Here is a 16,759-nt window from a genome sequence, read left to right on the forward strand (position 1 = left end):
GCTCCAAGGTTCACGCTTAACACCGACTATGTTAGACTCATCTGTCTTCCTGAGAGAAAGGGGTAAACATATAACTTCAATGAGTGTGTTTCACTATGATATATAAATGCAAAGTCTGACATAATCATGACATGAACTAGGATATTTGTTACTGTACCAACTAACTCCAGAGCTTGTGTTCTGACTGCAGGCACATGCAATCTGCCTATATAGCTATAAACATAATGCACACAGGACAACTGTACTACTAGCATTTCATGCAGCCTGATTTTATTAGTTAATTTTTTAAGTACTTAGTAACCCTGAAATTACTAAAAGTAAGCCTATCTTATGGCTTGAAATGTTAACTTGAAAGACAACCCAACATGTCCTTGATTGTCTGCCATTGCAAACGTGGCCTGCCCCATGACTTCTTGATCACAAACCAACTGAATCTTCTGGCTCCTCCATAGCAGAAAGACTGAGGGTTAATTATAGCCTGGCAGCGTGCTTTTTTTTTTTTTTGGGGGGAAAGTTGACACTGGACTACTTGCTGGTCTGGTGTAGTCAAACCCAGGCTAAATATACTACACTAAAGAGTGTGATGTAGCTGCAAGGATTCTTAAATAAATGCAGCTGGTAGAACTTTATCTGGAGATGAAAAAAAGGCAGCCTATATCAAAGGCAGTGCATGATGCAGTCTAGCCATAATGTTTTTGAGATTTACTGATCCTGATTATATCTATAAATACAGCAATTCACTGATCTGTCCTCTAAAATACAGGAATTCCTTGGTGGATGCAGCAATACTGCCAAACCTAGACAGTTGAGATGATCTGCCATACAATTATATCTCAGTCCCATTTGAAAAGAATATTTTAAACCCCATCCTGCTGCTTACTCTAGCAACACCACTAACAATCTTGCTTTCTAGAATACTTCTTGGGATCTACTTTCCTAAAGTCAGTCCATCTAGTATTTGAAGTCCCATTGCCTTCAGAGCCTACTTCAGTTCACGAGTAGTGAAGGATACACAGGCTAAACTTTGCTACAAAAAAATGAAGTTGACTCCTTTAGGAAGAGATCCTGAAAACAAAATGGTATAACTCCTGCAGCTTGTTGTTCTGCCTATATCGATAATAGAAGTCTCATTTTAAATTGACTTACTGCCAAATCTGGTGCAGGTAACTGAGGTTTTAAAGTTAAGAAAAACTTTACTTAAGTGAGGAGCCAAGACAAAGAGGTTGTTCATAAAAGCATGAAATTTTGATCAGTTAAATACATAGATCTCCAGGATGTCAGTTTTCTTGATTTCTAGTTAAATTTAATAGTTTCAATTTTAGTGTTACATTCTCTGTGTATAAAACACATTTTAGTATTGCTTAAGGAAGTAAAAACCTATCTCCAATGTTTATGAAATTGAGGTAGAAGGATATTTTTAACGTATGTTTATCTGGAACCTCAAGTTCTACCTAACTTGTTTTGCTTGAACCAAAGGCTGTTGCTTTGTTTACCACATTTCATAAACAACAACTATTGTGTGCCCAAGGCAAGTGCATGCTTCATTACAGAAGGTGCTGGCAGGAGGCATGTTACATATGCTCTGCATGACACATTTTGTCAAGAATTTATGAAAGCAAAAATTCAATATTGTCAATAGCTTTGCTAGGACATCAACAACCTCAGAATCTCTCCATGTATGAAATTAATTAGTAAAATTGCTCAGAATTTCTCTGCTAAAGTGACAGATAATCCTTACTGTATAAGCTAGGCAGACTTTTTGGTGCAGAGACTGTTGCTTACAAGAGCTAATCAACTCCACTGTTCTGGAGGCCTTTTTCAGTGTGTTTGTTGTCTGCTCCTTTGAAAGCCTGAGCTGTAAATAGGATTGTCCTTAAAAGTTAATGTTTCATCCCAAGGTAGTTTTCTGCCTATCTCTCTGGATTCAGTAGTTCTTTATTTACATGTCACTTCCTTGCTGGTTCTACCATAGTTGGTGGAAAAAAAATGTTCATTTCTTAATCTCCTATTATTTGACAAGAATTTGTCCTTCATCTACTCCCTTTGAAGCTTCAGAATAACCATGGACATTTGCATTGAAACCCAGGTAATGCTATCCATTTCCTGTTTAAATACATGTAACTTTACCTTTACACAATTAAGCATAAGTTGTCTCCCAAAGAAAAGTAATTTAAACTGCTTGAATCTTGTGAGGAAGTAAGAACAGACTCTCCCATTCTCCCAAAAGTCCTATCTAAACTGGGCTTAGAAATCATGCTTGCAGAACAAATGTGTGGCTCTATCTAGAAGGCACAAGTTAGCCAGTTTCTAGAGTAATTTTGTTAACTGTATTAAAGCCTAATTTACTAAACTTGCAGCTCTGGCTTGGGCAGGAAAGGAAAAAAAACCCAACAAATCCAACCCAGTCTACTGTTGTAAGGTCTGCACAGTCACTAATCAGACTGAATAAACATGCCCTTGTTGAAGTAATACACTATTCTACGCTAATTTTTCCTCTAGGATACGGTTCAGTGGAATACAGTTCTCTACTTCACCTTGGTCTGACAAAGCCACTTGTACCAAGATGTGACTTAGTTTTACAACACTTCAAACTGTGTGTGGCCTGACTGCAGATCAGTAACTTGGGCAAAACGTTCAGATAGTCTGACAAGTAAAAGGGAAGCTAATAGCCATTCACAACAATAGCTTCCTTTCTTTAAAGGATAAAGGGGGGGGAGATGTACTATTTACCAGTGCTCTTTTGCCTACCTTGTTCAGTGGAGGTTCTGTCAAGGGGCACAAGCACTTTTAATTTGATCACAGGAAGTAAAGCAGATTAAGAAAATTGCAAGAGAAGTATTCTAAACTAGCACAAATACTTAAATGAAATTTATGATGATACAATTAGGTAGACTTCCAAAAATATTAACCATAACTTTTATAGCTTTGGCTGATAACTGAAAAGGAACTGAATATACAAGATAAGTGATATTGTTTCTACTAGGCACTCTGATAATTTATAAATAGTTACTTATGTCAACATACGCAGTAGTTGTGAATGAAACTTGGTATTTAACGTTAGTGCTATTAAAAGAAAACTGAAAGTCACTTCCTGGTTGAGTGAACTGTAACTTCTTGGTTTAGTCCAGTCAGTAGTTATGTCTGTCTTCTTCTCTGACACAGACAGTTTTATCTCTGACCTGGAATACCAGCCATCAGGTTCAACAGAGAAATGGACTCAACATTCAGCACTCATGTCCAACTCCTATGTGGAAAATCTAGAGGGTGAGTCTGCTTACATGCTTCAATGTTTTAAATTGGAGCTGGAAGGAAAGGGGAAAGTGTTGTAATAGTCTTAACACCTACAAGTAAGAAGTGCTGTGTAATACTCAAGTATTGCTATAACTGGACACCTGTGCATTCTCAAATAGTTGGAAATTCAGAAGTTGTGAATCAGGTGTACACTCATGCAGTAAAAACCTCCACTTAAAGTACACATAGCTGCCACAGAACTTCCTGAGTGCTGTAGGATCTAGTAAAACAATAAAAGAGGATATGAAAATCTTAAACCAAACATTGGCAAGGTTGTAGAGTGGCCAGATCAGTTAACTATGAGAAATTTAGAATGTTTTTTCCTTTTTTAAAAATACAAAGCAATGTCTCTTAAATTGACTGGACACAGTGGTGTGCACTGCCAATCTAAGTATTAGGAGTATAGATTTTGTAAATAGATTTCTAGTTGAACATGCATTATAATTGGGAAAAATTGTCTGAATTTATTTTAAGGTGCTTTAAATCTTCATTATTTCACATATAAACAAGATAATTCTGCACCATGGTGGAATGGCAGTAACAGTATTAGAAGCTGACACATGGTATGTTGGTTCTGTTTGTCTTTACACTCATTCTTAAATTTTTCACTTCATTACAAACATGCCTAAAATACCAAAGAACTAAACTGTCTTTTTTCCAATATACACACACACACACACACATAAAAACACATTTAACACACTTCACTTTCCCCAAAGAGGAATACCTGTAAGTCTACTGTAGATTTGTGGTTGTTAACAGTAAACACACTGTATAGCCTTAATAATATTTTCACACATTTAGCATGTAGATTGATCTTAACTTTGCCCGTGAATGTCTGTCTTTTACCATCTTTCAAAAAAATAAGTTCTGCTTTCCTTACCTATCAAAATGTTTTTAGTAAGGTAAGTAGCTATTATTCGCAATGGCAAAACTAGAGCAAGGACTGTGTTGGTATTCCTGTGAAATAGCAAATTGATTGGTAAAATATCCATACAGCTTAGATGACTTCTCTGTTCTAGCCTTTATCTTCTGCAACTCAAAATAACTGTTGAAGAGCGGGAGTTCTTTAAAACTGAAAACTCACTTTAATAATGAAATAACCCCCAAATACTAGTATCATCAAATGAAGAGTGACACAGGTTGGCAAACTGTGAAACATGCTGACAGCACTCAGACAGAAAACCACACCCAGAGAGAAATATGCCTACACACAAATGCTAGCATCTGAGAAATACAATTAAGAAACATGGCATTTTTAAAAATTAAAATACTATTTTGGTTATTCAGTGTAAGAAAGGCAGTCAGTGGGGTACTAACACCAGAGAGGTGTTTACACAAGAAAGTTAGTACAATAGCTCTGTACCTTGAAGAACACTTAGCGTAAATTGGACAAGCTATCAACTAGTAGTACAGAATGCTTACAGATTTAATTTCCAGGTTTAATTTAGGAAGAGTATAGCTTCTAAATTATGCTGCTGAACAGGAGAGCAACCCTAACTATAGTGTGCTGCAGGAGATCAGACAATCTGCAAATGCAGGAAGTACACTAATGGAATACTTGAGTCATCCTTTATAGAATGGGTAAGTGTGTTATCTGCTTCATGGAGATGCAAGTTGTGAGAAGAACCCATAAGGGGAAAATATCTCAGTATTTGGTCCAAAGAAGTTTACAGGAACTGCTTAAAAAATATAAATGTTTTATCTTTGTTCTGTAGCAGTTTCAGCATTGAAGGCTGTGACAAACTTCAAAAGGAGCACTACAGGAAAACAAGAGGACTTTAAGAATAGGTGGTTAAAAGGCTAAAATAGTTGTAAGCAGTCTAAGAACTCTTTATGAAGGTTCAGCTTAAGTGTACAACCACTCTGCAGTAGAGGGAATACAAGCTGCTTCCAAATTCAGAAAATGGAAAAAAACATGAAAATTATTAGGTTAAATGTGAAACCTGGTCAACAGATGACAAATCCGAAATTCAGTTAAAATTAGATAACTTAAAGGTTTTTTGTATTGAGGTTCTCAGTTGAGTGACTAAAGATTATAATCCCAAAGTCCTTTGAAAAAGGGACATATTGCAGGACCTGTCTCAAGTTGAAGTGTCAGTAAAAAGGTTTCAGAACAGATAGACAGTGACAATTCACCTTAATTAGATGACATTCCAAACAACAGCTCTGAAAGAGTAAGCAACAGTTGAACTATTAACTGTAATGTATAACATCTTGCTTAAATCCGATTTGGAGCCAGGGGACTGGAAGTTGGTAAATGTAACACTGCTGCTACTCAGCTATTCAGAGTAGTAAATACAAAAACCTGTCCAGAAAACTCTACAGAACAACTGTGTGATTAAAGAAAATCAGTTAGTTAAAGGAGGGAAAATTTAGGGTAAGGAAAGGAAAAAACCCTGCCCTAGTTCTATATATACAGCAACAAGCTCTCTGAACTATTCTCATTTAAAGCCATGTTGTGTTAAAAGTATTCTTAAAGACATGAATAAATGCAAGCAATAATTAAGAAGTTAGCAGACAATAACCAATAGATCTGCTATATGTCCACATCTTTTTCCCTGATGTGTCACAAGAGAATTAGATGCTTACATGTTGGTTTGTGGGGTGTTCTGGTTACAGGCAACTAGCATGACCAAAGATTTGGAACACAAGTTAAAATTGAATCAGCTAGGACTCTCCAATGAGAAAAACAAATGAAAATATTATGCCGAGGATAATAAAATGAATGGGTGGCACAGAAAAGGTGATGGAAGATACTTCTTAGGAGAGAAGATAACAGAAATGCCCATCATGTAAGCAAGTTCAATACATACAAAAAGCTACAGCTATACCTAGTTAAGCTTTGGAACTTACTATCTCAGAATGTTGCAGATTACAGAATTTTGCACAAATGTAAAAGACCACGAGGAGAAAAATCTAAATGGGACCATCTGGTGCAAAAGATAATGTCTCTGGCTCGGGAATTCTGTAGGACAAACATTTTGGAGGCTGGTAGAACATCCTTGGGGAGGATAATGAAGTCTTTTTCTTAGGTCTCTACTACTACTCATTACATTCCTAGTGGTTTGTAATCTGAACAGATTTGCTTGTAGTTCTCCATGGAGGTTTTCAGACTGTATTTTTGACCTACGTAAACCTAAAATGCTGTGCAACTGCCTATTAGAGAGATTTTCTTGTCCTGTTTAAAGTCTTGATGCTGATTATACATTATCAGCTTTGTGCAAGGGAAGAGAGGTCACACACACTATTCCCAGAAAGGTGTTTAGTTTCAGGGATTGCTTGTGTTTTCCTTTGTGCTCCAGCACAAAATATTTGTCTCTTAGCATTCATAGAGATAGGGGGAATTAAGTGCAGAGCAATTTAGAAGCATGCTACTATTTGGTTGGCAATTGATTTAAGACGATAATGCCTTTGCTTCTGATGTTAGAACTGCAAACAAGTATCTTGGAGATCATGCTACATCTAAATGTGTTTTTATTCAAATATAAAATACTCAGTGAAGTGGTAGAGGTATACAAGGTGACTGACCAATTATGGATTGGTCTCACACTGAAAGAATAAATTAAGGTGACATTGTAGGTTGATTAAACAAACTAATGGAAAAAAGTCTAGATCATATCAAAGCACCAGTTCCTCTTTTAAGAACTCAGTACTCCAAAGTTGTACTCAAAATTTACACTAAATTTACTCTAAATTTGTAAAATCTAATTTATCCAAAACACTCAGCAACTTATTATTAGAAGCACCAGCTTCATAATACAGGACCTTTGTTCTGTTCAACTCAGGTAACATGGCTAACATTTTGTAGTTGAGAGTTTCTCCTTGGAGGCTGGTCAGTACTGCTCACACAACACATCTCTATTGGAGCAGCTGCCAGGATGACTACCCCTAGCTGCAGGTGTTTTTCACTGCACAAACAGCTGCACTCTTCAGCCTAATTTTAGTTTATCTAAACCTCTGAATTGCAAATTGCAACAGTTTTAAGAGATCTTCATGAACAGTCTGGCTGTTCCTGCAGCAAACAGCTGGAGCAATAACTTTATCAGGTGTCCTACCACAAGTCTTCAGTGACCAAGAGGTAAAACCTTCAGGCTAAAAAATAAGGGCAAGGGAGGGAGGAAGAGGCTTCCAAGGAGCTGTGTGGCCCAGTTTTCTATCGATCTCAGTGGCTCTGCTGTCTTTCATGTGTGCAGTCAGTAGGGACTTAAAAAAGCAAACAGAACACTATGTGAAATCAAAACAGTGGGAACAACCCAGTAAAACAGAATGTGGTTGCTCTTGTTTCACAAGCTGGACAGCAGATCCCAAAGTCAGAGATAGTTATCTTCCACTCTGTGCTGCTGGTATTGACATTAGTATGCTGCTTAGTTTATTTGAAAAGTTATAGGGGCTTGAGCCTCCAGATGACTTTCAGTGCTTTACCAGTGCAGCATGCTCATGCTTTTTCAGTGCAGCACAGAAGGGGAAGAACAAAACCAAAACAAAACACAAAAATACTTTGCAATGCAATACAACAGTATCACCAGCATTGACGAGTCCAATTTCATCTGACCATAGCAAAAGATTTTCTCCCCACCATGATAAATTCTGTTCTGCACAATCTATTTTTAACTAATAATAGAAATTCACCAGTCAGCTTACACTACATGTAAACACTAGTGAAGAAAAAGGTGGAACTATTGCAAAAAAAGTAACAGCTGAAATTCTTAAATCTGGGCTAACTGCCAAAGAGGTCAATTAAGTAGACATAGGAAAGTTGTTAAAATAATTTCCTTTTCCCAGCCTGATTAAAAAAAAAAAAATAAAGCTGTGTTGCACTTTGATCCATGCCATATCTCAAACAAGTTTTTACAGTACAGTTATCACTTTTGTAGTGGAGGACTCTGCCACACTTCTATACAGTGTAGTGTCTGCCACTCCTTTCTCTTTCAATCTGATTCAGGGGTTATTTTGAGAATAGCAACCTGGATTATTAGCACACAAAACATTTGACAACACTTTTCATGTTATTCATGCAATTTACACTGATCATTCAAAACAATTTAGGTGATTAATAGGTATTGAATTAGTACTAAATGTTAGCTACACCTCTAGAATTATTTAGTATGTAAAATATTTCTGATTTCTCCTCTCTTTGACAGTAGAGGTCCAGGGTATGTATTAGCAGTCAAAACACCTGGCATCAAACAGGGCGTTTCTAAACAAGGTCCTACTCATGTAACATTCACCTCTATCTTAAGTCTCATGAGATTGGCTGTCCTTGAAGAGGCAACAGAAGAATAAACTACACAACACAAACGAATCTGGCAGACACACCGTAGAGAACCTTAACAATATACTCAAGATCTGTTGCTGAATCCTGAACAACCTCTGCAGCCTCCCCTTTTGCTGAAGAAAGAAAGGAAGCTTTATCTATTAAAGAAGCCATGTATATTGGTTTCCCAATATCTAGTTGCTAACTGGGTGGCTCCTAAGGTGAAGCAAAAAGGCAAATGCAATCTTTCTAGCTATTTCTAAGACAGTGATAGTCAAAAGATAGGAAAGTGGGACAAAGTGTTTTTCTGCAAGTATAGAAAAGTGATCTTTTGTTTGTAAAGCATCATCAGTATAACCTGAGCTGTCCTTTCTGAGGACTGTTGACATTTACTTTCTTTCCAAATTTATCACCTAAAAACTTGGATCTAGCTGCATAACAGTATAGAACACATGGGTTTATTATGCTCCTAAGTTTTCAGTTTTAATCACAGACCACTAAATGGTCTGTGATTGACCCTGCATGGAAGAAGGTAATGTGTCAGGCATTCAAATACTAACCTTTGGATTTCTGTTTTAGACTTTAATATGATTATCTCCATCACAAATTAATACAAAAAGTAAAACACTGTATTGTTTCACTTTCAATCTTACACATTCCTACACAGGATTTTAATTCTTCTTACCAACTACATGATTTACATTTTAAACCTCTAAATTTATACCACTCCACTGTCTGAAAAACAAGTTAATTAATTACAATAATGCTGGTAAAGACAGGATGTCCTTCACGTAAAGCCAAATGCTTTCCAGTTTAGATGTAGGCAGGCATCTCATTATTTGCTGCCTTAGAGCTGAGTTGTGCATCTCTTCAGTGAGCTGTTCCAAAGGACTTCTGGGCTGCCTAATTTTGGTAGATATTGAATATGGCTTCTTTACAATGTTTTGGGTTTTTTTTCAGGCTTTAAAAGACAAGCCTTTTCTAGAAAAGCTGGTTTCCTGGTGTAAATGTCCATTCCTCCATCTCCTAGCCTGCACGCTAGATCAGTACTGCCCACTGTCCCCATTCATCCCTTCCACAGCTCACAAGTGTGTTGGGCAGAGCCAGTCAGGCAGCAGCCCATGCCTCACTTAACCTCTAGCATATCACTCCCAACAGGGTCCTGCCTGGCTGTCTCAAACCTGTCAGGCAGACTACTGCACCACAAGAGGTTCGAGCACTTTGATCTCAGCTGCTGGCAGGCTGAGTTTTCTTTGAAGCATCTTTACCATCATCATCTGTACATCTGTTGCTTACAGATTTCCAGACAGCCAAAATGGGCACTCTTGGAAAGTATAAAGTAGGAAGATGCTTTAGTCAGGAGGCTATGGTCTGTGAAAAAACACCTTTGCCAGACACCAAAGAAAAAGGATTCTGGCTTTGTATTTAGGTATGCATGGTGCTCTGACAAGACACCAATTTAGATACTTATTGGGGAAAAAAACCAAAACTAATAACAACCACCAAACCACATTTGAATACTGTCTATGTTTACAAGTTAGCAATCCAAACAAAATCACTGTGGCAAATAAAACTGCTAGAATTTTCAGTTGGTATTGCATTTCCCTTAAAAATGGTAGATGTTTCTAATGTAAATCCATATAAACAAGATAAATTTTTATTGACTGCATGCTAAAGATGTTACCAAAAAAAGTTCTCCAGTAGCAACATTAAAGTTGACAGAGCTATCACACTGAACTATAAAACAGCCTCTTGTAAACAAATGAGGATTATTTAAAAAAAACAAAACAGAAAACAACCAAACTAAAAAACAACTAACCTGTGACTTTTTACTCTACATAATGAATTATGCAGAACTTTGGCAAATAAAGCATCACATGACCAGCTATTGTATTCACAGTGCAATATGATTTAAGGAAACTCCAGTGCCACATGGCTACATGCTGTTCAGTTAATAAACACCTTTGCCTCTGGGAACTACAAAATGTTTCAACAATACAGGGCAGTTTGTTCTGATATGGTCTGCTACAGATAAACTATCAAAACTTAAAGGAAATAACCACCCAATAATTACAAAATATAAAAAGGTATTAAGCTATGTTGCTTTTTATTGTACCACTCAAAGTTCTAGTAGTACTGAACAACTGTAGTACTTGATTTGCACAAAATAACTGTTCCATAGCATACAGCAGATAAGGGCTGTTAGCAGTCATGGAGCTAGGGCAAGCTGAGTGCCCAGGCAGAAAACAATGGAGCATAGTTCTTATAAGTGACCATCTATATTTTGTTTAAAAAAATAATAAAAGGTGGTCTTTTTAACAACTGTTTACTTACACATTGCATTGGCATAATAAAAATACTTGAAAAAGTATCCTACCTGCAGTGTCACAACTGGCATTGTAAAAGCAAATACTAAGTTCATTGAACAAGACCTTTTTTTGAAGCCAGCTAAACTGCCATTCTGCAACACTTGAGGGAATCAGTTATTACATCTATACTGTTTCAACCTTGGGGCTGCCATAGTGTGTATTTTTTACAAACTGTCTCTGCATTCATGCAAGAGAATACCCTTGCCATTGACTGACTTTTAGATAACAAATACTTCCTCCATGGTTATATACAGGCATATGACATAAGGTGATTTGAAAGCCTTCCTAAGTAAACTAAAATAATATAGACAAGGCTTGTTTTTGTAGTTGGGTTTTATATACATTATACATACTTCAGTGCATTCATAATATTAAGACACTTTTTTTTTTCCAAACTCACTTGTTACTGCTGCATCAAAAGGCTATGCTTAGACTGTTGAACACTCTGTTAAACAAGGAGCAATTTACAATATTTGTAGATTGATTTTTGTTATGCTTCTACCAGACAGGAATAGTTAGTAGGAAGGTAAATCCTGCTATGGAAAAATAAAGGAAGCATTAAGAAGGGTGGTGAAATATATCAGTATTGTTCTGTGAAGTTACCCAATGGAAAGCAACAGAGCAAAAGCCTAGGTCCCAAATCTGGCAAGATTTAGAAGCAGCTTACTAGCAAAACAAAAAGTTCTTTCTTATTCAACAAAAGGAAGCCAGTAAATGCCTCTATAAAAGGTCCATATTCATGTCAGAAGCTTTTCTTTTATTACTATAATTTGGCATATTCAAAGTCTTGCTGAGTAAGAGATACTTGATACCTACTGCCACTCAGTCACAGAAAACAGCATGATTGACTGCCTCTTCAAACTATTAATAGTTTGTATTTCTATTATAATCTAATATTTATCTGAAATTTGTTGTTACTACTCAATGTAATATTTTTCATGACCACTAAAGATTATTCAATTCTCTTAATTAAACTTGCCATTGCCCATTTTGCAAAATGAATGTTCATGTAACTGCATTTACACTTACCCATTAAAATAATTACTTTTGTTATCTTCCAAGCTCAATTGTACTGCCATGATTTATCTAGACTTTAGAGCAACACTCCAAAGTTGTCATTTGTTGACAACTTAAATGCTACTTTGTCATATTCACAGTGGCATCCCTTACTTGTAAATAGTAACTGTTGACTAATCTGCTGAATTTGACACACAGACACACAAACTGATGCATATTAGTCAGTCTTAATTCTTGGCTATAGAAAAGCTGACTGATAACTAAGGAAGATTTTATTACTACAATTTCAGAAATTCAAGTACTCAGAAAACTGGCCTATTAAATAGTTACATGATATTAAAAAGTATATTAATGTTGTATGAACCCAAATGCAAGTTCTGAGGAAGTTCTGTAAGTAGCTTGAAAAGAGCAAGGAGTTTATTGGAGTTATTTGTTGTGCCTGTAACACTCTTCAACAGAAGAGTTCTGACCTATGCTCTGCCTTTCCATTAGCTGATTGTCATGAGTATGTATGTGTTAGGCATTCTCCAACATGGATTACGGTAAGGACACACTGTAATACCAAGAGAAACTAGGACTTGCTCAACTGAAATTAGGTCCCTCATTCATCCTCTGTTACTTATCTGCATCAAGGCTTAGCACAGAAAAAATTATGTTTTAGAAGGGATACACTAGTGAATTCTACCTTTTGGAAAGCATGAAAACAGTTACTTTTCAATTGTGTTTTGTTTTTTTCTTTTTTGTAGTGAATGAGATCATAGGAAGAGATATGTCACAGATCTCAGTGTCTCACGGAACAACGGTGGCCACCCAGTCTGCACGTACATGTCCTGGATCTCTGGAGACAAGAATATCTGATGGAATCCAGTAATGGATAAGCTTACAACTAAACATCCATGAAAACTCAACAGTTCCTCTCAATATTTCTTCATCCTCTTCCTCTTTAGACTTACTGTGCTTCCAACTCTGTGGCCTTTATGAACTGGAACATGGGATCCTTGCAGAGCCCTTTTAGTGGGTAACATTTTTGATGTAGAGACAGAGCATTTATAATTATAGTTCCTCAGAAGCTGTAAAGAGACTTCTTAAAATGGACACACAGAATCTACACCAGATATTTTAACTGTTTTAAAGTTACAAACAAGCTTTGCTTTTTTGCATTTAAATAGAATACTTTTATATTGTAAGTGCTTCAGATGTGTGGAGATGTTAGTTTGCTCTTATAATATTCACAGTACTGAATGTGGAAAAGGATTTAATACACATCTTCAGTGTGCTGCTTTCCTTTAGAGATAGTATAGTTTGTAACTGATTATTTGTAACACCTTTTGGTCATTTTGGAAAGCCTTTAAGCTTATCTTGTTTAATTTTTTTTTTTTAATATGATCTTCCAGTGGCAAAACGTACATGTCATCTGAAGCCAATGCCATGGAAGCCATTGTGTATAAAAATACTGTAGTGTTTTCTTTCTTAGATTCATAGGAAGCAAAGCCAAATGTAGATCTGCACTTGTTTATAAACTGAAAATGTTACTTGATAGGCTGCAAAAAGACCATTCCATCATGCAAGTGTTGGGATAGAAATGACATTCCAAAATTTAACTTTTTTAACTTTGTGGATTATCTTCCTGTTCTTTCGTAGTACAGGCTCCTTCTTGAAATAGCTTTTTCTTAGAAAGTTACATTTGTAATAAAATTTGAGCAGTAGGATTTTAGATTAAAGAACAGCAACATCAAAGCCATTTGAGAGAAATACAGGAGAAATTTTAATATTTGCTGAGGATTTAAGTGTTCCTATTATCCCTACAGAATACAGTTTTGAAATCACCAGTTCAGTGGCATTCAAGTTTTCCATGCAATAAGTCATTTGATCACATCTGTATCTTTTATATGCTATATGCCTGACCACACCACTTGGAAGTCGTAAGGAGGTAACAATTACAGTCCCTAAATTTAAGCTGTTTATAAAGATCAGTTTGCTAAAAAGTAATTTACTGAATTAATGATTAGGTAGTATAATTTGGCCATGTTTAATTGTGTATGTGTGAACCAGAAGCTACCAAAGAAATTCAAGACTAACAGCAGTAGTAAACTGTGCTGTACTCAGAAAGGATGTGTTCCCCTTACCCACATAATTTGATACATTTGAAACAACCTGTTTATATATTTACTAAAAATCTCAGGCCTCTATGATTAGAAACCTAGGAGAGGATCTGAAACTGCGTGCTTAAGCCACAAACATTTTGCTCCCCAGACAACAGAGTAATTTACACAGCTTTCTTATATGGAACATACAGGGTACAACAATCACAGCCTAGTAATATCAGAGATACATGGAACCTCAAATATGTTAGTTTGTCATTTGGGTGAGCCATGATGCTCTAACAAAAATTAAGAGCAAATACACTAAAAAAATGTGAGAAAACGTATTTGCATTGAAACTAGTTTAGACAATTATGGACATTTTAGTGGTTTAACACATGTGGAGCTCATGCCTCTTTCTGTAGAAAATTACTATAGATTTAAAATTACAGTAAAATGGTCTTAAAGTATGGTAAACACCAATTCTACTGTTGCTGCATTTTGACAGACAGTCACAGGGAAAACTTGCCATTGAGCCTTTTGCAGGCAGAACATTACACCTAAAAATTAAGTTAGTGCCCAGGCAATACCATTAAAGTAGCTATAATTGCATCTTTGTAATAACTGAATCACAAACTTAAGAAGGCCATTATTAAGCAGGTGAAAGTATAACTCTTTATCATATACTTCCTTTTAAGAGGATAGCCTAATGCTACTTTCTTGATGTTTCATAGTTATTTCAAATAACATAATGCAAGGCCACTATGTGCGTGCTGGGAATCTTAAACATCCTTTTTGTGAATGTATTGTTCAATGGTGCAAATCTTTAAATTTGCAGGAAAAAATGGCAGGGCTGTAATCTGAAAAGCATGATATTATAATCGTCCCTCAGTGACGGTGCTTTATTCTGTCCTCTACTCATTTACATTAAAAATCCCAGAAGAGGAATCACATGCTGAGAAACACTTCTACTTACGTTCTTAATACTCAAAAACAACCAAAAACCACACAACACTGAAAACTATGTAATTGTCTTCAGCTTGTGTGCTGGTGGCAAGGCATATTCCAGTTTTCAATCATGTTTCAGGTCTTTTGCATTAACCATCATTTGTAGGAGAATTCTAACTTTAAAAGCTTTTCATACTGTATGGGATTTATGCTCCTTTATCCTACTGGTACAGACTCTCCTTGCAAATTCTCCAAGTAGCTCGAATTCACACTGTACCTAAAATATAGGAGCCCAAACAATCCGGAGTTGCTATGCACTAAATTTTCTGATGCCTTTAAATACCTTGATGCCTGTAGACATAGAGACGCTTTCCTATTTAAAAATGAAATTTAAAAGAATATAGCTTTGGATACTAAAGCGGTTTTGTATTTGCCTTGTAAAAGCTTCAATACAAGGGTCTTAATTTTATTTTAGCTTGTGTGATAACATAGGTAAAGACTGTTAATCTTGTATAATTTTAGTGATATAAAAAGCACACAATCTCTATTGGACTATGCAAATTTGATTAAACAACAGAACCTGGCAACTGTTGATATTTTGTGGGCATCTATTTCCTTGCCCTTAAGTCCTGTCTTCTCCCTGAGTACTTCTCCAAAACTTTTTAATAACTTAAGATAATCCTAAAGGAAAGCCTTAATGATGAGGGAGCTTTTCTATAAGGAGGGTCAAAGATTAATGTTAAAAACAAAATTAAGGGGTAGTGTGTGTGGGGGGGATTTCTGAAATTACCATAAACTAGCAATCTGAATTTCTGTAGTAAAACTTGCATGTTATCAGGGGAACTGCCATACTTTTTAAACCAAAGAATGAAATAACGTGACAGTTTTGTTCTGATACAAACAAAGCTTTGAAACTCTATTTTTGATACTCATAATGGATGTCATTCCTTGAGGTTCAGAAATTGTTCAAATTGAAGTTTTATATTTAAAAATGTGGGACAATAAAGATTAAGTTCTAGATGTTTACAGAGCCTTGTATTGTAATTTCATGTACATTTTGTATTTTAAACATTTTGTAAGTTATGATTGCAGTGCTACTTGCAGAAATAAAGGGAAGAACTTGCATTTAGGCTCTTAATTAATAGTGTTAAAATAAATAAAAAGAAAGCAAATGCGTTGTCATTTATTTAAAATGAAGGCCCAAATGCACAGAAGAAACTCCCTATTTGTGATAGTGGTAAACAGCTATGTTCTGTAGTGATGTATTAAATAAGGGACATTTACTATTCCCCCTAAAAGACTGGCAATTTTCAAGCCATATGGTAAGAGTTTGGGCTAAGAGCTTAGAGCCAGGAACAGTGGGACCTAAACATGTGTAATGGATGATCAGCAAATACCCCCAGAGTCTTTGCACCATAACTAGTGATTTCCTATATCCTATTTGTTTCAATTAGATAATCACAAGATTATTCTGAGAAATTATTCCAGAAATTATTAATCAGGGAACACATAATAAACTGTGATTTCCAGTTAAACCGTGTCAGAAAATCTGTGCAAAGCCTGAATTATTAGCCGATTCTTGGCTGGTCAAGGAATAGTGAGGGAAATGCATTTGGAAATGGTACAGTAGATTCAAGCCTTAAAAGTCTACATTGTACCTCACTTATGGTAGTGGTACTGGAAAGATTGTTATCTCCTTTGTAATTTTGTTGCAGGGCCTTTTACTTATCTGTGGAATCCCTAGGTCTTTTAAGGTATGCAGGTGTTCCAAACTGAACCTTGAAGCTAAAGCTCTT

At 36.0% G+C, this 16,759-nt stretch overlaps 1 protein-coding gene across 2 annotated transcripts in view; it reads left to right on the plus strand.

Annotated features, from left to right (window-relative positions):
* Positions 1-16,135, plus strand: part of NFATC3 (nuclear factor of activated T cells 3) — a 72,112-nt gene extending 55,977 nt beyond the window's left edge. Inside the window, exons 10-11 of one of the 2 annotated variants that reach the window (XM_051629072.1) lie at positions 3,163-3,264; positions 12,681-16,135. In XM_051629072.1, the coding sequence (XP_051485032.1) occupies positions 3,163-3,264; positions 12,681-12,805 (227 nt within the window). In that variant the 3' untranslated portion in view covers positions 12,806-16,135. The remainder of the gene's footprint in view (positions 1-3,162; positions 3,265-12,680) is intronic. The other variant, XM_051629073.1, reaches the window with a different exon arrangement.
* Positions 16,136-16,759: the final 624 nt, after the last annotated feature.

The sequence above is a fragment of the Apus apus genome, chromosome 11, assembly GCF_020740795.1.
Source record: "Apus apus isolate bApuApu2 chromosome 11, bApuApu2.pri.cur, whole genome shotgun sequence".
NCBI classification, from domain to species: Eukaryota; Metazoa; Chordata; class Aves; order Apodiformes; family Apodidae; genus Apus; species Apus apus.